The sequence below is a fragment of the Cibotium barometz genome, chromosome 6 (genome assembly GCF_041138505.1).
Source record: "Cibotium barometz isolate CiBa-2024 chromosome 6, ASM4113850v1, whole genome shotgun sequence".
NCBI classification, from domain to species: Eukaryota; Viridiplantae; Streptophyta; class Polypodiopsida; order Cyatheales; family Cibotiaceae; genus Cibotium; species Cibotium barometz.
Window position 1 is genome coordinate 17,919,806 of NC_141051.1, and position 22,328 is coordinate 17,942,133.

Below are 22,328 nucleotides of genomic sequence, written 5' to 3' on the forward strand. Positions count from 1 at the left end.
GCCCCAAATTGAAGTCCATGTATGAAATTTCACCTGGAGCTGAATCACACTTTATCATACCTTTCATTCTCCGAGACGTATGCCAGCATGAAACATATGATGTGAATTATGCTTGGCATTCTCAACAAAGCCATCCGCTGTGACCAGTAAGAAGTATTCTATGTAGAAGTGTTACATATTTGACACTAACCACATGGAAAGTGGGGCCTAAGCTGAGGATTAGTGAAACACGTTGTGTTTGTTTGGGTTAAGATTAATATGAGTTATCTGATAAACTATAGCTACTTATTAACCATCAACTATTTATAGGTTGACTAAGGCTATATAAGTGGGGTGAGCATATTGTGTGGAAAGAAAGCAAAAGCTGTTGAGTAAGAAAGCAAAAGCATTCCCCTTTGTTGTAATGATTAATTAAGAAAAAGCCATTAAGTAATTGCAGGCAAAAGCAAAACAGTGTGAGAAAGAAGGCAAAAGCAGGAAGGCCTAATGAATTGCTCTTATTGAAGTCGCATACAATGGCAAACAGCAAAATGGTTGTACTGTATGGAAGATATAGCTTTGCATGGTGGTGACTGTTTGAAAGCGAGTTACAGGTAATATATTGGGCATGTAAGCTTCTCAACACTGTGTCTTGTCAGTTGGGTCGCATATCCAAGCGTCTCATGGGATGCCCTCAGTGTGACGATCTCTATGCCTCATGTAGTTGACAGTAATCACCATGGCATGTGACTATGTGTTTGTGAAGGTACCTGGCAGCATAGTTCATATCATACTCGTATGATTGGTGAAGCAGATGTTTGCTAACATATGGTGAAACAACGTATGAAATTAGCTGTATCTGTTGCCTATAGGCCAATAATCAAACAGCATTTGAACCTTCAAACATTTCCCTGCTGTGCTTGAAGATAGCTTTTTACTGACACCGGGGAGAACTTGATATTTTCTTTTAAACTAACATGGAACAACACACAGTACCTATTGACAAGCTTTTGACTCCCCACAGACTATAAAGGGTTGTCTAGCTAATTAATCACACCGTGTAAGTCTATATAATCTGAAATGTACAACCAATAAACTCGTTTGGTCGAAGTTATCTCATATTGAAGGTAGAAAGAAATAGTACAGAGGGAGGCTGTAACAATTGGTTTCTCCACCCGATTAGCCAAGTTTGGCCAGCACGCTGTTCAGGGAAGATACAGTGGATGAATAAAACTTCTGTGCATTCGGCACACTCTTGCTCCTTGCAGCATAATCGAGCTGCAGACAACACAAGAAGAAGACGCAATCAGGTGCATAAAACAGGATATGCTAGAGAGATGCATAGGAAAGGAAACGCTCAAATTACGAGAGCAGAAAAGGAGAGATGAGAGGGAGGGTCTTACGTTGTTGATTTCATCAAAGAGCTTGGAAATGAGGGGCTTGAGAACGTTCTTCTCTTCCTTGCTCTTGGATGCTACGATCGTATTGAGGTCGAAGCGCAGGTAGGAGGCCTTGAGACGCAGGTCATTCTGGACGTAGGGCCATGCCTTCTTGTCAATGAGAGCTTTCACTCCTACAATGTCCTTGGCGGAATCCTTGGCTCTGGCCACAGCCTCCGAGGGGGGGAGAGGCTGTATGTAGAAGCGCTCCTTCAATGGCAGATCCGTGTCTCGAGCCTGATCCGCGTTCTCAGTCCCGGCTACACACCACACATCACCACCCACCTCAGTACAGTACCTCCTCCCCATCCCTGTTACCTAACACCATTCACCTTACAAATGCGAAACAGACGAGACTAGTAAAGCTTACGCAGGCCACCGAATGGCGGTGGAGGGCCTTCCACCTTGATGATGCTGGCGGCCGCCAGAGCCTCCTTGGCCAGGAGAGCTGCCGGAGCAGTGGCAGCCAGAAGGCTAAGCAAGGCGCGTCGGGAGGTGGCGCCAGATTGCTCCGCCTGCTGCAGGTTGGCGCGGATAGGTAGCACCGCCGGCTTGAATGGAGAGGAGACTTTAGAAGAAGAAGTAGGAGCGGAGGTGGTATTCAGAGCAGGGGCAGTAGAAGACACAATGCCTGCCAAGGCCACTGTAGTTGCCATCGTCGCTGATTTTGGGATCAGATGCACACAGTCTAGGCAGTCTCTTTGTAATTCACGTTGAAGGAAACAAGGCACGCTCGATGCGAGACGATAGGGATAGTGAACAACTTTGTATGTGGAGAGAAATTTGAATGGATACTCAATGGATAAGGGATAGGATCACCCATCCAACCACCTTCTAGCATACCCTTTACACCTTTCCAATTCTCTCTCTCTCTCTCTCTCTCTCTCTCTCTCCCCCCCCCCCCCAAAATTGATAGGCAAAGGTATCTTCGTGTGTGTTTTGATCCACTCCTTGGGCTCCCATCATGGGTCCATCAATTGAGGACCGATCTTATGTTAGTTAACAAGGAGGGTTAGTGTTAGTTTAACAAGGAGGGATAATGAGTGGGAGCAACAATAGCTTGTCAATGTTACTAGCAAAGGCTTACACACGGAGCAACAATAGCTTGTCAATATTACTAGCAAAGGCTTACACACTGAGCTTTATTTTTAAAATTTAGCATAGTTGCCTTTAAACCCAAATTTCCATTACCACCATCACTTGTTTTGCCATCTCGTAGTTTAGGACTGGGTCCAAAGGACCATCCCCTCTCTTTCTACAAATTAACGTTCAGTTACAATGCCACATCAATTGTCGATACGTCCCTATTGATTATTGGGATGTACTGACCAATCATTTTAGCAACATTCCATCTGAGGACGTTCTGACCTTAGAACAATCGGGCCATGAAAGAATATCATTCCTTTGAATATGATAATATACCATTGTTGTTGATGCATATGAACGAATCGTTCAAATGTGTGCATACGTACCAATTGGAGATGCATGTGTACTTTTCGGTAAAATGCATACGTCTTTGATATATTGTACTATTCAAGTCAGGAGCTTGCCTTAGCCTTGTTGAAGCATGTGTTGTTGGGTCTTGCCTTCAACTTCCCATATGGATGCACTAGCTCATCCATCGTGTCCTCACTCTGTTGTCACATTGGAATGCTCCTTGCCAAAGGGGTGAAGTAATGCCTAGATGGAGGCAAGAATAGATCCGTATTTATGATAAGATGATTCTCTCTCACAAAAGGTGGGGAAAGAAGAGGAAGCGAATGCAAGGAAAAAAACCTACAATTAAACGTATCTAGCATGCATCCATCAAGCAAGCAAGATTCAAAATCATACAACCAAGCAAGAAGAGGGAAGAAGGGGAGCTTACAAGTAAACTATTCTAAGGGAATGATTGTATATTGCTTATTTTTGAAAATGACTTATAGACAAGGGACTAGTTTGCACACTAGGCTAACTTTTAAATGTACATGCAAATAAGTTAGTTGTGCGCACACTGGCACCCTTATGGGGTGGTTGTGAATGCACTAACTTGTTTGATTGTTATATATTTTGTGTTTAAGCTAGTTGTGTGCACACTAGTCACATATGTGGATCAGTTGTGATTACTCTAGCTACATTTAATATGTTTTCTTTGAATTAGTTGTGTGTATTCTAGTCTCGTATATGCACCATTTGTGAACACTCTAATTCTATCAATTTCTTTTACTTTGACTAGTTGTGTGCACTGGCCTCATATATGGACCATTTGTGAACACTCTAATTCTATCAATTTGTTTTAATTTGACTAGATGTGCACACTCTGATCAGACATGTGGGTCTCACTTTAGTCTTTTCTATTTGTTTTATTAAGACAAGTTGTGAGCACACTAGTTACGTATGAGAGCTGGTTGTGAACACTCTAGTGTTATCCCTCAATGTCATGTATGTGGGCTAATTGTGAATACTCTAACTCTTATCTTGCATGCTTGATGCCATCACATCCGAAACATATTTTGACTATGTATATCATAATTGTTTCTCACTAGAAATAATATATACATTCGGATCATCTGAAACATTATCCCGTTTGCTATTACGGGTGGTTGTGCACACTAGTCATGTATGTGGGCTAATTGTGAACACTCTACTCTTACCTTGTATGCTTGATGCCATCATCCAAAACACATTTTGACTACATATATAATAATTATTTCTCACTAGAAACAATATATACATTTGGATCAGGACAATCCTGAGTGCTTTGTTTGACAAAGTCAGCATCATGTATGCTTGAAGCCATGATCGAAAGTGCATATATTAAGTATGCATATAGCTAATGTTTCTCATAAAAAACAATTTATAAATTCAGATCATTTACTTTCTGAGTGCTTTGTTTGCTAAAGCCACCCTCAACTCACTTATTATGTATTTCAGTATGTATGGACACATCTTAGATGAGATTGATGTTATTTTATATTAATAAAAAAGCATATGGCTTATGTTTTATCACTTGCTTTGAAATTTATAACAAAATATTAGTTTTTTTTCTTCATACATTTGACTTATTTTTTAATGTTCTATATTTGTAGATATAATAGCCCAATCTTAAGAACCAAAAAGAGAGTTAAGGAAAATCGAGCGATGTCATTTGATGAGCATATCCGAAGAGCTTCTCATACCTTCTTTCAATCCACCTGAAAAGAAGTCTTTAGAATCTTAAGGCGAAGATTTGGCATCAAAGGGTTTCAGAGCTCTTGTGGAAGATGGCCATAGCTCTTGGATCAACATCGCTTCTTTTCTTAGGAGTGATGCGCACGGAGTTGTTAGATATTTGGTAGTACTACACTATGAGAACATGCACTTATGCCATGGGAAATTTTATCCCACTCAGTTTCTCCCCATGGCCATCTAGGTGTGAACGGACACCTTATAGGGTTAGCTAGTATATAAGCAAACTCATCCTCAGTTTTGCTTTTCATTTTTGTACTTCATTATACCTTGAGCTATTACTCGAAGTGAACTAGCCTTTTACACACACTCTCTGTCCCTTGTGAATGTGCACCTTATAGGGTTAGCTAGTACATAAGCAACCTCATCCTCAGTTTAGGGTTGTTGTTCATTTTTGTACTTCATTATACCTTGAGCTATTACTCTTTGTGAACTAGCCTTCTACACACACTCTCTCCCTTGTGTTCTCTTTAATCTATGAACATTGAGTGAGTGAGTGTTTACATCTTTACTTCTATCAAAGCTAACAGTGGTATTAGAGCCAAGTTCTCCATTGCTTGTTTCTATGATTTTCAAGCTACTGTAATCGTGCAACTAACCGATTGCAGTTTCATTGATTGTAGCATCTATTTTCAATAATTAATTGGTTGCCATTTTCATTGACGATCAGAGAGATTTGTGAAAGGATTCTGTCGTTTTTGGTCACTTTATTATAGTGTGACACGTGGCAAATAAAATCTATAATTGTTTATGATTTTTTAATTTCTCAATAGTCCAATCGCTCGACTGTATAATCACAGGTCTTTCCAATCACTTGATTGAGCAATCATCAGCCTAAGCAATTACAAACAGTTCAATGATTTAGCTTTTACAATCACTGACCTGAAAAATTGGCGATTTCTTCAATCATTCGCATTAATCGATTGTTCTTACAGTCCAATCGTTATGTAGGTTTGTTTAATTGCACTGGTTCATCAATCGCTAGCTTCGCTAATCATTGCATAGAGCAGTCACTTTGATTTTCCAATCGTGGCTGGTCCAATTGCCCCTAATCTTATAGTTTAATTGATAATTTTCCTTGATCATTTGATTAGTGCACACCTTTGATCGTCCAGATCTCCAATCATCCGATCTTACAGTTCAATCGGTGAGACGATTTCTCTTATCATCTGACTGATGCAATTGGTTGATTTCACATTCTCTCCCAATCGACAATTCTCCATATCCAATCATCGACCAGAGACTCCAATCACAACGATCTGACTAAGGATTTTTATCAACTTTCTAGATAGTTCATCACATCCAGTTACTACTAACTTCAATTCAAGTTTTATTTCAACATCTTTCCTTCTTAGATTCTCCAGCAGAGTTAGGTATGGGACCAACACTCTCTAAATAATTTATTTGTTATTCTTTCTAAAGAGGATAAATTAGATGGGTCGAATTACTCCCTATGGAGTTATAGTCATAAATGTTACAAAAAAGGGCTTATAGGGGCATGCCAATGTTACGATTGCTTTTGTTACTCCTCAAAGGGATAAGGGTCAACTATAGATCCAATGATAGGTTCCTCAAATTACTGCTGGAACAAAGAAGATGGGATTCTCAAGATGCTTAAGCTTTGACATTGATTGCCTTGTCAATTAAAAGGTTTGTTGTTCCATACATTCGCTCTTGTAGAACATCCATGCTTGCTCCAGAAGTTATGCATCATGCTAAAATTAATGCAAGGATTGCTTATCTTACAAGGAAACTTGACAATGAAAATATGCAAGAAAAGGGGTCCATGAATGAACATTTAACAAAACTACAAGAATTGAGAAAATAACTTCTCAATATTGATGAAGTTATTCTTGAAAAGAATACGATTAACATCACCCCCTTAATTTTTTGCCTGAAGTTTCAATACTTCCCTTCATCTTTCATTTGAGATTAATGCAACCCCTCTTACCTATCAGGAGTGTGTAAGCTTATTATTGCAGGAATTCATAAAGAATGTTTTTGAGAGTTCTAGTAGTGGATCAAGCTTTAGTAACTAAGGACGAGGGCATGAAATTTCTACGAAAGAGCAATTTTAATAAAACTTCAAAGGCTAAGGGTGATTCCGAATAGCTAAATAAGGTTACTTGTTGGTATTACAAAAAGCTTGGCCATGCAATCGAAAATTGCTTTAAACTTCAAAACAAAGAAAAGGAGCAGTTTTTTCATTATCAATTAAGACTTTTCACTTATGGCTATTTTGAGTTATAATCCTAAATAGGATGCATGTCTCAGTGCAACTATCATTGATAATTGATTTCTTGATAGTGGTGCTTCTCTAGGCACATAACTTCTCAAAAAAGTTTGGTCAAACATATGGAGAATGCACAAAGTGGTCACATTGTTATGTGTGCCAATAATTCCTCTTACCCTATCAAAGGTATTGGGTATTGGTGCGATTGTTCTCACTACTATTAGTGGTAATGATCTTTGTCTTGAGTATTGTTTGTACCAGGACTTCACAAAAATATGCTTCCCGTACCCATTCTAGTAGCAAGGGGGATCTTAATATTGAATTTGTATAAGATAAATGCATTGTCCTTGATAGAGAACAATTTGTACAAATTAGACATATAGACAAGTGTGATGATGCTTGCTAGAGCAGACACTTCTAATGAAATGAAAGATGCCCAGTTGTGGCATGCTACGTTTGTCTACACTTCTATTGGTGGTTTGATGCTTTTGCAGAGCAACATGGGATGCTAGAATATCTTCCTAACCTTGATTCACCACCAACATATATTTATGAAGGATGCAACTTGCTTGCCAAAATTTCCCAAAGAATGTAGCAGATAGAACTGATCACAAATTGCAGATCATATATGCACGACCAAGATATATTTATGAAGGATCCATCCTTGGTAAACTTACTCACCAACCTTTCCCAAAGAATATAGCAGATAGAGCTGATCACAAATTGCAGCTCATACACAATGATGTGTGTGGTCCAATGCAGACTACTTCTTTGGGAGGAAATTAGGTATTTTCTCATTTTCAACATTTTGTTGCTATGGCTGAAAATGAAATTGGCTTAAAAATTCAAACTCTTTGTTTTTGAAACAAGGGGGAATACATGTCTAATGCATTCAAAGATTTTTTTAGCACAAAAGGCATTAAGCATCATTGTACAACACCTTATACACCATAGCAAAATGGTGTTGCGAGAGATAAAACATGAATCTCATGGAGATGGTTCGATGCATGGTTAAAGGTCAAAAGCTCAACCATAGCAATGATAGATCTCACGGTTTCCATTCTCACAATCGGGCTGAATATCTCCTTATATTCAATGCCATAGGTCTTGGCAACCAATTATGCCTTATAGCTCTTGATCCATGTGAGTTATGCTTGAACCACTGTTAATCCCATTTAGATTAACAACATGATCCTAAATTGAGGACATTAATAAGTGTCATGCAAAGGCACTGTGTAAAGGTTGTAAATTATGAGATATTGGCCACCCAAGGCCTAGTAAGTAAGTTTTGGGCGCCGAAGTATGAATAAGGGCCAATTGTATATAAGGCATTTTCTCGTAAATGAAAAGGACATGTGAATCCCCTTTATGCTATTGAGAGCTCTCCCCTTGTGATTTGAGAGAGAGTGAGGAGTGAGAGCATTCTAGCATTGTGCCTCTTTTCATGCTTGTGTACTTATGCTTGTATGAGAGAGTGAGAGAGAGTGTGATTGGTCTATGTGATGGTGTGAGCAACTCCACAATGACAGTGTGGAGGGTGGAGCTTGGAGTTTGGAGCTTGACAAGCGAGCTTGGAGGCCTCAAGGGACTCAAGATCGAAGCATTAGTAAGTACCCCACGACGGTTGTGATCTATTGCTCATCCATTAGGTGAATGTGTAGAGTTCCCTCTTGGAGGTGTGGTAGCTCATAACATTTTTGGCACCGCTGTTGGGGGGAAACACCTTTGTTTCTTCCATCCTCTTTGAGTTTAAGCTCCCATTGCATAGTATTCATTATTGCCGTTGTATTATGGTAGTGCATTGTGTGGAAAATGAAGGGATAAAAAAAAGATATGGTTTTGATGTTGTGAATGTTGTGGTGGAGTAGTTTAGGAAAGGATTCATTAGTTACTTTTGATAATTTTAAAGTTAGCATCACTAAAAACACCAACATGAAGGAGCAGGTTGGGTGTTGTTTTCTTTATTTTCAAAAAATTCATAAAAATCAAAAATATAAAGGACCATTGATTGAACGAGGAACTTGTATTTCATTCCTCAGTTGTGGCACAATCTAATTTTCATATGTTGGATAAGTATTATGCACCCAAAACCACAGACTGTCGACGACACGCGAGAAATTCCACGTGAAAGTGCAGGAAAGTTGTTCATGCTGTGAACCATTTCTCTGTAGTTTCATGTCGCGAAACGCTCACGTAATCAGTGCTGGGATTATCGACAGAAATCACGAGATTACCTTCCAAAAATAGAAACCCTTATCCTCCTGACACCTCTGACACGGTGCAATACACCAAAATTTTGAGCACGTGAACTCACGACGTGAACCATTTGTGAAGCAGTTCATGGTGTGAACCATTTACTGTTTCATGACGTGAAATAAATCTTGCACATTCATGTGTAGGCCAAACCAACGGATCGACAATACTAAGACTACAGAGGTCGGCTAAGGAAAGGGAATTTGACTAAAGGAAGGAATTTAGCCCTATGGAGGAAAATTTTTTGAGCATGTGAAAGTGCAGGAAAACCATTCATGACGTGAACCATTTCTTGCAGTTTCACGACGTGAAACATTCTCTACTATTTCACGCCTCCTGAACAAAGGGATAAAATCAAGAATTAAATCAATTTGGGTTGATTAATAGCTTATGAGATCATACATACATGCACTTAAGATCTGGAAAACTCATCGGAGACGATCTTACGTTGACAATAGTGCATCAAATCACCCAGGAACTTCCTACCAAAGAAGTGTGGGATCAGGACATTCTGCAAGCACACACTTGAATGTTTTGAGAAACCTGACCATCACTGAAACTAGTAGTGAAGAATCCATGGAAGAAGGGCTGAGATACGCTGGGTTTGGGAAAGAAGATAAACCACACTCCCCAACCAAGTCCAGTGGGATCATTGATATCGCACAGGGATTTTTTGGTCTCCAAACCAGTCATGATGAAGAAGCGCAATCTGTGGGCATGGGTCCGTCAACTAGCACTAGACTCGGTCCATGACAAGAAGTGCCATTCCAAACGTTGAATTCTAGGCTGTCAAATACTGACACCCCTCGAATTAGACAAGATGTGGAAAGTGCAGCTAGGACGGGTCAAATATTCTTTCCCATCACCGAGGAAGTGGAATTGGACCTCCAACGAAGTGAGGAAGAACGACAACTCCGAGAATTGAGCTTAAGGAAACAAGAGCTTGATACTTGTAGGGAAAGAGTTGAGAGAAAGGAGACAGGAAGTGTTAACCCACTCCAATCACGAGGAAAAGAACCTGAAATTGCTACAGGTAGAAGTGGGAGAAATTCCAAACTTGGAACCCATCAACGAGGAATCCAGAATGGAGGAAGGGTTTACAACTAGAGAAGAAGAGGGTAATGTGGCTAACATGGCTATAGAAGTAGAAGACCGACTCTATACCAAAAAGGATATTGAGATAATGATCAATAACCCTACATTCTTACAAGATATGGAGCTCTTAATTACACAAAGATGGGCATAAGTGACTAATGGGAAATCCCACCAGGGTACCACAACTGGACACCAGCCCATGAACCCGAGATACCTAGAAGAGCCAATACAGGTAGGGGACGAGGTCCAGGAAGGGGGGGAGCAATTCTGAGGCCTAGAAACGATCCAGCCATGGACCTTAATATGGCAACACAAGGGCAGACCTATTAAATATGGCAACAAAAGATGGGCCGGGGGATGGTAAGGGAACTAGGCTCTACTCTAGAACCCTGACCTTCCCAGATGAAACCCCATATCATTTCAAAACTTGTTCAAAATTTCTCTGGGGATGGGGATCCTATCCAACATGTAGAGATTTTTGAATCCACATGTGAAACATGAGAACCGGTCAGTGATGTGACCATAATACATGCGTTCTCGCGCTGACCTTGGAGGGAAAAGCTCATTAGTGGTTTCGAACCCTTAATCCTGAGGATAAGGTTAACTTCATAAGGTTAAATAATATTTTTGTGCCCCGTATTGCCTGTAGTGGTGACAGATGGAGCCTTGTGGCACAATTACATAACATCAAACAAAAGGAAGATGAGTCGATGTGAGAGACTATCTCTCGTCTTCTAAAGCACTTAAATTCAAGGTGCAAACTTTGGGAAAGGTTGACAGATGATCAATTGTTGCCTTGTTTTCGGAGAGGGGGGTTAGAGACCATAAAATGCATGATTACCTGGTACTAGCCTGGCCAGTTACTCTTGATGCATGTTGCAAATTGGAAATCGAATATGAAGATAATATGTTAAGATTGCGATAACCAGAAGATGTTAAAACATCTGCAGCAACCACAACTTTGCGTGTCTCGAGTCACCAAGAAATTGGAGCTCAAAGTAAGCAAGTCGGAAAACATGAATGTGGATGAGCTCAGCAATGCCATATTAGAAAAATTAAAGGTCAAGGAGGGAAGAGAGACATCTATGCATGGGCATAGCCACCTTTACCCCTGCAGGGAATTGATGTGGTTCTCTATGTGTGCAGATTAAATCATACCACCACTGAATGTCCATAGTTAAGGGCAAGGTCATTACTTTATTGTGCTCACTATGTAAAATTGGAAAATCATGACACTTCTACCAGCAAATAGAATCCCATTGGCTTTGCCGCGCACCACCTATGCAGACCACTGTCCTGTTGGACAATCCAACTCTTCCTACTTACCTAGGGGGATGTTTCGGGTACAAGATGCTTCACCCTTGCCACCACCAGTTCTACCGCCACAATCACCACACAGACGAAGATCAATCAAGTAATGATTGAAGAGCCATCAGAAGATGTTGACATGGTGTGAGAAATAGAACTTAGCGGGGAATACTACGCGGACATGACTGTGGTTACGCCATAATACTATGTCCTACAGAATAACACGCCAGTACCTATGTTTCAAACCATGGTACAATTGAAGGGCAAGGAAATAAACTCAAATATGAGAAGAGGACCTTTACAATGCTATGGCTGCGGTGGGCCACATCGAGTAGACGAATGCCCAAACAAGAATATGAATCATACACACCAACCACAACAAGTGGCCACAATGACATGCCACTTGCACTAAATGTGGAATTGATCACTTGATCAAGGATTGTCCCTACCGAGCAAGTGGCTTTGCTTCTATTGTTAATCAGGCCACCGTTTGGACCATTAGTGTACAATCTTGGAAGATCACACCGCTCAATGTCCTAACATGAGCTCACGCTCAATTAGGAGAAAAGGGAAGAAACCGGGCGGATGCGACTATTTCCAAATCTGGCCGCAGAGGAGAAGAGTGAAGAAAGTAGGAAAGGGGGACACACGGGTTACAATCCAAGATGGATCTGAAGAAGATACAATTGATATCGGATCCACCCAATCAAAGGATAAGGGGGGTCAAGGGATCAATCTTGGAGGATTAGACCAGGGAAGACAAGGAGAAAAACTAGCAACTCCTAAGGGGGTTGGTGAATATCCCAATGCCGACGAAGAAATAAAAAAAGCTCGAAGATGCCAATGCCTTAGTTGAAGAGTACCAACAACGACTAGACCAGGGAAGACAAGGAGAAAAACTAGCAACTCCTAAGGGGGTTGGTGAATATCCCAATGCCGATGAAGAAATAAAAAAAGCTCGAAGATGCTAATGCCTTAGTTGAAGAGTACCAACAACGACTTCATGATGCTAAGCTAAGGACCAGCCGAGTAAGGGATACCATCTATCCATGAGATGAACCAACCTGGAATAGGGTATTGGACCTGCTAACCACCTTGATTCTGGAAGGAACAGAGGAGGACTCCCATACCAACATAATGTCTAGAATGTTTGATGAAAATGAGTTATGGGGGTCTATCCATTCCTTCCCCGTGGAAGAATATGAAACACCTACATGGGAAGAACCCTCTATATCCAAAGAACCCAGGGATATAGGAAGCCTCGCCGGTTGTACTATCCACGCGTGTCCAGATGCCGTTGGGACAATTGTTATGCAATTCACCAACCTTATGGACAGATGTAAAAGAATGGGTCAAGGGCGGGCCGATAATATGGAGGAGACTCTACCACCCCTAGAGCAGAAAGGACCTTGAAGCATACAAAGGAAACTCGAGTTGTTAAGATACCAGTTAACCAACTGGGACGCTACTATGAAAGTGACGACACGAATGCTACCATCCCGATTCATCATAATGGATACGAGGCATTGGCTATCTTGGATGGTGGGGTAGGGGTTAGCATCATTACCAAACGTTGTTGGGAAAACTAGGGGAAACCTGATCTAAAAAAAGCATAATTAATCATTAAAATGGCTGATGGAACATCTTCGAGACCCATTGGGCTCTTGGAGGATGTTAAATTCAGACCTTTTACGTTTCGCTATCGTCATACATTTGTGGTCATGGACTTTCTACGCCAACCTGATACATATGACATAATATTGGGATGACCTTTCATGAGGGAATCCAAATTGGTGCATGATTGGGCCTTGGATCATGTGTATGTACGCAAGGATTCACAAATCTTGAAGATTGATCTAAGAGCATAGAAAGCACACCCCATGGAAGGGCAATTGTTTGTTTGGTAATGGTTCAGTCACAATGGAGCGAACCACATCCATACAAATATGCCAACCGACTGAGGGGGAAACCAAGGATGAGGAGGAAACGAGAATGTATGCGTCACTACCTCCTCCAGACTTCAGTGAGAATTGGATGCATGTGTTGGCTACCATTGATGTAATATAGCCCAGGGGAGCCCAATATTTAGAATCTGGAACCATCCCCATGACTTCTATCTACATGGTTAATTGTTGGCAGACACTGGATGAGGAATCAAGAAGGGAGACATCAGAAGGTACTGTGGCACGAAGCCGTACCAGTGCTCAATGCCTCAGACGATGGTGGAGACAGAAGCAGTATCTAGCTCGACGAAACGCCATGATACGAAGTAGACCTATGGATGCCCAATGGTTGAGATAACTTGAGGCTAAGAAAGTACATGATGAATTATCAAAGGATTGGGGCGAGGAGTTGAGTAAAATATCATTGGAAGGGAGGCACAAAGAGAAAATTGCCCTTCAAGAAACCGATGCACCCAAGCTTACAAAAGCAAGGCGCCGAAAACATAACAAGGCCTTAGTAAAGGCAAAGCATGAGGCCAAGAAGATCATGGCAAAAGACAAAAGTGACAATGAGGACAAACCAGACTTGCTTTTAGTACCCGACCATTTCAAGAAGTATACAGTGGATGATTGGAGAGTGGTCTGGTTGACAACTGCTAGGGTAAAAGAAGAGGGGCTATCGGCATCATACGATGGCCTAGCAAAAGTCAAGGAGGTTGATATTACAGGACCAGGGGAAGAAGCACGGCCCATATACATTGCTAAAGATTTGACTCCTGCAGAGGAAGAAGAGCTCATTGTTCTCCTCAAGGAATATAAGGATTGTTTCGCCTAGAATTACAAGGAAATGAAAGGGGTACCACCATCGGAGGCGGTACAACATACGATTCTAATCATGGAAGGTTTGAGACCAGCCAGAAAGAAACCATATCAGATCAATCCTAAGTATGCAGCAATTGTAAAGGAGGAAATTGATAAGCTCACTACTGCGGACTTTATCACCAATTGTGATAGTGCCTAAAAAGAATGGGAAACTGAGAGTATGTGTCGATCTTAAAAAAGTAAATGCAGCCACTTGGAAGGACCATTACCCCATTACCCTATACTGAACATGTTTTTGAAAGGGTGGCTGCTGTTGCGTATAGCTTCTTGGATGGGTTTTTCGGGTACAATCAGGTATCCATAGCACCAGAAGACCAATATAAGACAGCCTTCAACACAATGTGGGGGACATTCACTTACAAGGTTATGCCGTTCGGTCTCACAAATGCCCGTGCAACCTTTCAACGGTTGATGTGCATAGCTTTTAAGGACTACTTGCAAAAGTGATTGGAGGTATTCATTGATGATCTATGTGCACATTCTCGATGGGAAGATCATCTGGCCTACTTGAGGAAAGTGTTTGAACATTGCCGATTATATCCTATATCACTAAACCCTTTGAAGTGCCAGTTCTGGGTCAAGCATGGTGTGATATTGGGACACATAGTCTCCAAGAATAGTATATCCATTGATGATAGCAAGGTCAAACTGATCTTGGAGCTACCACCGCCTATACCAACTAAAGGAGTGCAAAGGTTTATGGGTCATGTGGGGTATTATTCGACACTTCATCATTTTTTATGCTGAGATAGCCAGACCTTTGTACAAACTTCTCATTGCCTTTGAGTGGACTGAGGAGTGTCAAGAAGCTTATGATCGTCTGAAAGCAAGCCTTGGCAAGCGCCCCTATTTTGTGACCCCCCAATTGGGATCTCATATTTCACGTACACATCGATGCATCAAATTTTGCTATTGGTTGCGTGCTAGCCCAACCTGGTGAATTCAAATTGGACTATCCAGTTTGCTTCACTAGTCGTCAGTTGAATGATGCAGAGGTGAACTACACCACTACAGAGAGAGAAGGATTGTCCATGGTCTATGCCGTCAAGAAATATCGACATTATCTCTTGGCCAACAAATTTATATTTTTTGTAGACCATCAAGCTTTACTATATCTAGTGAATAAACCTTGCACCATGAGAAGAATCACCCGGTGGCTACTATTGTTGTTGGAATTCGACTTCATTGTTCATAGTAAGGAAGGGAACACAACATGTGTTGGCCAACCACTTGTCTAGAATTCCAAATGGGAAACCAACAACAACTGGTGTTGATGATGACCTTCCTGATGCTTGTTTATTCAAGTTGGACATGGTACCTGAGTGGAGCAAACTCAGAGTATCTAGCTTATGGTTTTCTGCAGGACATACCCTTGAACAAAGATAAGATGTGATGACTTATAAGGCTTGCCGTACCATATCAATTGATTTTAGGAGAATTATATAGGCTGGGCAAGGATGATGTGCTCAGACGGTGCATAAGAGAGGATGAATTTATAACCATATTGGAAGAGTGTCATTTAGGGATAGCAAGCGGGCATTTTGTGCTGGAGAAATTACAGCTTGAAAAGTGCTTCAAGGTGGACTCTGGTGGCCTACGTTATTCGGGGATGCCATAGAGTTCGTCAAAAGATGCGAGGAATGTCAACGATTCTCTATCCCACAATAGAAGGACAAGATGCCGCTAACGCCTCGTAAGGAAACCATTTGAGAAATGGGGGATATATTTTGTGGGGCCGATTAGTCTAGCGGCACATCCATCCCAAGCTCGGTACATAATCATGGCCACCAGGGACTATTTCACGAAGTGGGCGGAAGCTAGAGCTTCAAAAAAATATGATGCACAAACAACTGCAAAATTTATATATGAGCAAATCATATCAAGGTTTGGCTGCCCATTAGAATTAGTGAGTGATCGCGGCTCACATTTTATCAATGAGGTGATTAATCATTTACTTGCAGGATTCTTAGTGATCCATCGAAAATCATCACCTTACTATCCACAAGCCAATGGTCAAGCAGAAAGTACCAACAAGATTTTGTGTACCATCTTGACAAAAACATTGGAACCAAATTGAACAGATTGGGAGCATAAGCTGACAACAGCTCTTTGGGCCTACCGCACATCATATAAGGTAGCGATGGGATATACTCCTTTTCGTGTAGCTTATGGTGTTGAAGCGATTATGCCCATGGAATACCTAGTCTCCCAAGCTTAAGGATTGCTGTACAGGATCGTCTAAATGAGAATGCATTAGTTGAAAGGCTAATTGACTTGGAAGAACTGGATGAGACACAGTTGATAGCATCACTTGGGCTCATGGTCAAAAAGTTACGTAGGAAACACTAGTTTGATAAAAACCTTAAGCAAAAAGAAATAAAAACGGGGGACCTTGTCCTCATGTATGGTGTGGGAAACGCCAGGAAAAAGAAACTTAAATACCAAGGCTTGGGACCATTCTGAGTATCGAAAATCACACCACAGGGATCTGTCCGAATAGAAACAATTGACAGCATCCAAATGGAAGGCTATGTCAATGGGAGTAAAGTAAAATTTTTTTTTGGACCATTGACCCAAGAGATGCTCTTATAGGAACACCTCTTAAAACAACAGAAACACCTTGTAAAAGGAAAAATCTAGCAAAAGCGCAAGAGGAAGCTAGGGCTAGGCAAGTTAAAGCTAAAATGCATAAAGGCCTGATACATGTCAACATGGCGTCCGTATCCCTTGTGGACAAAGGGGATCTAAACATTGAGCCAGCACGACTCAAGTTGGGACTCACAATAGGTTAAGGCATTGCAACAAGTATTGCATTAATAGTAGATACAGGGTCCTGATCTCATACGATACTTGGGTAGCCTTAGGAAACCCACACCTTGAACCCACGGCGGATGCTCAAGTTCGTAGTGTGCACCTAACAACCACAAAGGCCGAGGGGCATTTAAATGTTAATATTTTCATAAGTAATAATTCCTTGGTCGAGAAGGTGTTTGTGATGCTTGCAGGTACAATGGAGGAAGAGATGATCTTAGGACGATCTTGGATCTGTACCAGCAAGTGCAATATCCAGTGGGAAGAAAGAACAACATCGTTGAGCATCGATGGGAAGGTCATGTCCATACCATTATGGAACTCGACAAATCAAGGGAAACAAATCACTGTAAAGGCAACACCTCGGAAAACAAAATCTGCACCCATTATGCTGAATTTGCCTACACAATACCCAACATACAAGGGTACACAAAAATGGCTGCTCAAGAATCAACTTAAGGATCAACCAGAGAGGAAGGACACAATGAGTAATGAAAAGAATAAGGGGAAAACACAACTCAAAAGTCGGCCATTGCCAACACCTACCAAGTGGCAGAACTCCAAGCACTTTGCAGAGGCCTCATGACTGTCATCCCAGCAATGGGTCCGAAAGGACCTACTGTTGCGAGCACAAGGCTACTATCCATGGCAATACAATAGTATGGGTACCCAAACCCAAGTCCATGGCCAAAACCACAAAAGGTTTGAATCAATATACAAAGATATGTGATGGCTTACAGCATCAACTCCCTAATCGAACCAACACCACACCTGCTTTTGTGTGGAGGAGAAAGAAAATTCAGCCAACTGAATTAAGAATGACCATGGCAACAACAATAAATACTTTGACAACAGAATTGAACAAGAAATGTGAAGATAGAGGCAAAGAGATTCCAAATGGAAACCATCCACAACCAGACACATCAACAAATTGTTTAGTTGGGTGGAAGGAACAATAAGGAGCTCACACATAGAGCTAAAAAGACTGCATCAACAAATGCCCAAAAGTACCCAGGTGAACCCTTAGTTTTCATGGTGATATCAAAGGGAAAAGGTAAGTAATGTTTATAACGTAGCCGCCCAACGACTGCGTTATAAAATTGAATTTTCTTCTTTTTTTCGTCACTTTGCATCATGTGAGAGGTGTGTTCGTGAGCCAATTCTGATCATCAAGCATCTTCGCGCCGCCCACATTCAACCGCTTCCAACTGCATACCCAAGCCCACATTCAACCGCTTCCAACTGCATACCCAAGCCCTTCGAGGTGGGAGCTTACCCTTTTTTCTTTTTCTTTGCTTTTCTTTTTTCTATTTTTTCTATGATGTTATCAATTGATTGTGTGTGACCAAACATGTCTACTTGCGTTGAAATCAGCCGATTGAATGAACGAATGCCTGTCATCTTGTGTTGAAGATAAATCACTTGTGTGCAATCAATACATGTCGTTTTTCAATATATGTAAAACTCCATCCTAAACATGTGCACACACCATTAAAAATTCATGACTATAGTTTCACGTCTTCACATTCACGTCATTGTGTTTCACGCCCCACTATTTCACGTCATGATGATTCATGCCCCCATTGTTTCACATGACTATGTTTCACGCCCCATAGTTTCACGTCTGCATATTCATGTCAGGGTGATTCACGCCATGCTGTTTCACGTGACTGTGTTTCATGCCCCACAGTTTCATGTCTGCACATTCATGTCATTGTGTTTCACGCCCCACAGTTTCACGTCATGATGATTCATGCCCCCAGTGTTTCACGTGACTATGTTTCATGCCCCACAGTTTCACGTCTTCACATTCACATCATTGTGTTTCACGCCCCACAGTTTCACATCGCACAGTTTCACGTTATTGTGTTTCATGTCATGCTGTTTCACGTTATGATGATTCACGTCCCCATGTTTCACGTGACTATGTTTCATGCCCCATAGTTTCACGTGACTATGTTTCATGCCCCATAGTTTCACATCACACAGTTTCACGTTATTGTGTTTCACATCATATTATTTCACATCATGGTGATTCACGTCCCCACTATTTCACGTTATGATGATTTCGGTCCCCACTGTTTCAAGTGACTGTGTTTCACGCCCCACAGTTTCACGTCACATAGTTTCACGTCTACAACTTCACGTTCCATTGCTTCACGCGCATATGTTTTTCACATCTACATATTCATGAGGATGGGTTTCCCGTTATTTTCACGCTTAGTAACTAATCACTAGCATACCAACACACTAACATTCTCTTCATCCAGATTAGACTAAATTACTAACCCAAAAAAGAAAGAAAAAGAAAAGAAAATAAAAAAGAAAAAGTAACTACCCACACCAGTCATTTGACTGATTGTATATGCTGAACTAAGGCCTTGGGTGGCCAATATCTCATTGGAGTAGAACACTAAGATTTTTGCAAATATAGGTGAGCTTTTAGAGGACCCCACTATGTATGGGCGCATACATGACCATTACTAGGCCAAATTTAGGTTATGCTGTTGAACTTATGTGAGTTAGTTTATGCGGGCCCCCCTAAGAAAGACACATTTGGATGTGGCTAGATGGATTCTCAAATACATAAAGTTGACTATTGATTATGGACTTTTCTATGAGGATGGTAGAGAGATATATTTGGATGTGGCTAGATGGATTCTCAAATACATAAAGTCGACTATTGATTATATACTTTTCTATGAACCTAGTAGAGAGATAGGTATACATATGCTGAATGGGCTGGTAGTGTCTCAAACATGAGATCTACTACTAGCAGCTTTATGTTTTCTTTTGGGAGTACTTATTGATAAAATTTGTGGTGCTTATGCTAGATCAATATGAGTGGAGGAGAGAGACTCAAAATATAAGAACATATCTTGTTTATTAAGTAGCTTATGAATACAACTTGGCCTTTTGCTCATATCAAAATGCCTTCTAGCTCCACCTTTAAATAGGTGAGCTAGTGGACCATAAGTCCATTCACACACACACCCTTCTCCTACCCTTTTACAACATAACCTTAGTCTTTGAATACCCCCCCTCAATACCAACTATGGAAAAAATTGGAATAGGTGGTATTGGACATAGGTTGTCTTTATAACATTAGGCGTACAGGGTTAGGAATATAGGTGTTCTTACATTGAGATTTAAAACAATTTCTCAGTGGAGTTAGAGGCTGATACAAAGTTAGCCTTTGACTCTTTGTTAGGACATTTAGAAGTGATATGTCCCGTTTGTTTACACTTGTTACATTTCATCTTGTTGGGATATTTGATCCAACAATTATTTGCCAAATGACCCACCTTTTTGCAATGGACACACCTTACTTTGATCACTTGATGTGACAAAGCTTGTTTGATATTTGATGAAGTTGTTGCACTTGAAGGTTCAGCTCCTCCCTTTGGCCTCTTCTCTTCATTAAGACAAGATGGAATGACTCCTTCAAGGGTGGGATTAGGTATGTTCTTTAGGGTCGTGACTAAGGTGGGGTACACCTTCTTGACTGCTTTTAGCAAAAGAGCCACTGCATCATCTTCATCCATTCTTGCATTCACTGATGCAAGTTGACCCTTCAAGTGAGAGATAAAGGCTCCAATGCCATCTCCCTCTTTGAGCTCCAAGCTAAAAAATTCAATTTTAAGTGAGATCTTGGAATTCTTACCATGAGCTCCATAGAGCTTGTCAAGCTCATCCCATTTCTCCTTTGCAATCGAAAGTTGGTCCACATGGTGAATAAGAGCCTCATCAAGATGAAGCATGATGATGGCTTGCGCCCTCTCATCATCTTCAATATCTTCAGCCTTAGTTTGATCAATAACCTTAGTGTCGGAGATGAATGGCCAAAAACCTTTTGACATCATCTTGTACTTGACAAGAACTTGCCAAGTGTGGAAGCCCTCTCCTGAGAACTTTTTATTTTGGGTATTTTCCTTTGACATGGGTATTTAAGGGAGATTACAAGAGAGTAATGGGCTGATTTATGAAGAAGAAAACCAGAAAATTTGTGATGATTTGGCTTAAGTAGAAAGAGAAAGGCTTATGAGAGTGCAACAACCCTTAATCAAGCCAAGGATGTTGCATAAAAAAGGAGATTAAGATTGTGAAGCTTATGGTTTAGCACTTAGGGTTTGTGCCCAACCACTAATTTTGATGGAGAAATCTTCATTAGTGTCAAGGAACACTTTCTTTGGTGATTAAGATCACCATTAGTATTTAGCAACACTATTAGTGCTTAAGAGCACATTTTTGGCATCAATTGATATTGGTGATTAGAACACACTTAGTGTTTAGAAACACTTTGGAATGGCTCCCCTTTGTTGGATTAGTAGTATCATTAGTGTTAATCAACACTATTAGTGTTTATAAACACTATTAACAAGCTCTTGAGCAAGCTTTCATGAAGAAAACTAGTAGCCGCTTGGTCTTTTACCTCTTACGTGCGCGTCGAGCAACCATTGGGGCTCATCTCTGGACTATAGAACCTTGAGACTATGGGCTTCAAAAGCCCTAAGTTTATGTGGCTTGACTCTTCCCACAGGCTACGAATTTATGTACGAAACAAGCGCTACAAAGAAATTGTGTGCCGGCCTGCTCTCTCAGACGACAATGGCACAGCTGAGAGAGATGTGATCCATCAATTGCCTATACGAACCTGAGTGCCCGGAGGTCTTCTTCAAGTTTCTAGTTGAAATCACGCTGAGATTCGGCCTCCTCAAACTGGTGGAAGGCCTCCACTAGCTAGGGGTAGATGAGGTGCACTCTAAAAACCACTTTTTTGACCCATTCTACACCTTGCAAGTTGCCTAGCTCTGATACCATGATAAAATTCGTGGTGCTTATGCTAGATCAATATAAGTGGAGGAGAGAGACTCAAAATACAAGAACATATGTGATTTGGAATTGGTATATGTTAGCACATATGATCACGAAGGCATTGGGTGTATAGAGAAGTTCCGCAAGTTTAGGAGCTTACTTAGAGTGCACTGTGTGGAGTTAAGCTTGAGGGGGAGTGTTGTGATATCAAGCTCAACTAGTGCTGTGAACATGGATGACCCCCGCATGGGTGTAATATCTTCCACACTTACACCACCACTCGCTGAGTTCGTGAGATTATGAGTGATATGATACGAGTGGTTATTACATTGTGTGGACTTTTGTGTACTAGAGTTATGGAGT

The 22,328-nt window shown here is 41.0% G+C and overlaps 1 protein-coding gene across 1 annotated transcript; it reads right to left on the bottom strand.

The window, feature by feature from the left end:
* Positions 1–1,079: 1,079 nt before the first annotated feature.
* LOC147637469 (oxygen-evolving enhancer protein 3-2, chloroplastic-like) lies at positions 1,080–2,183 on the bottom strand. Its single transcript, XM_086799263.1, has 3 exons — positions 1,789–2,183; positions 1,383–1,678; positions 1,080–1,257 (listed from the first exon to the last, which is right to left on the bottom strand). The coding sequence occupies exons 1-3, from the start codon at positions 2,072–2,074 to the stop codon at positions 1,159–1,161; spliced, it is 681 nt and encodes a 226-aa protein (XP_086655389.1). The 5' UTR covers positions 2,075–2,183; the 3' UTR covers positions 1,080–1,158.
* Between the last annotated feature and the right edge of the window lie 20,145 nt (positions 2,184–22,328).

Bases quoted from the DNA above. Each gene is read 5' to 3' on its own strand.
- LOC147637469 (XM_086799263.1), bottom strand. From the start codon at position 2,074: ATGGCAACTACAGTGGCCTTGGCAGGCATTGTGTCTTCTACTGCCCCT. The intron at 1,679-1,788 runs GTAAGCTTTACT...TGTGGTGTGTAG, and splicing joins ACCGCCATTCGGTGGCCTGC to CCGGGACTGAGAACGCGGAT. The intron at 1,258-1,382 runs GTAAGACCCTCC...TGTTGTCTGCAG, and splicing joins TCTTTGATGAAATCAACAAC to CTCGATTATGCTGCAAGGAG.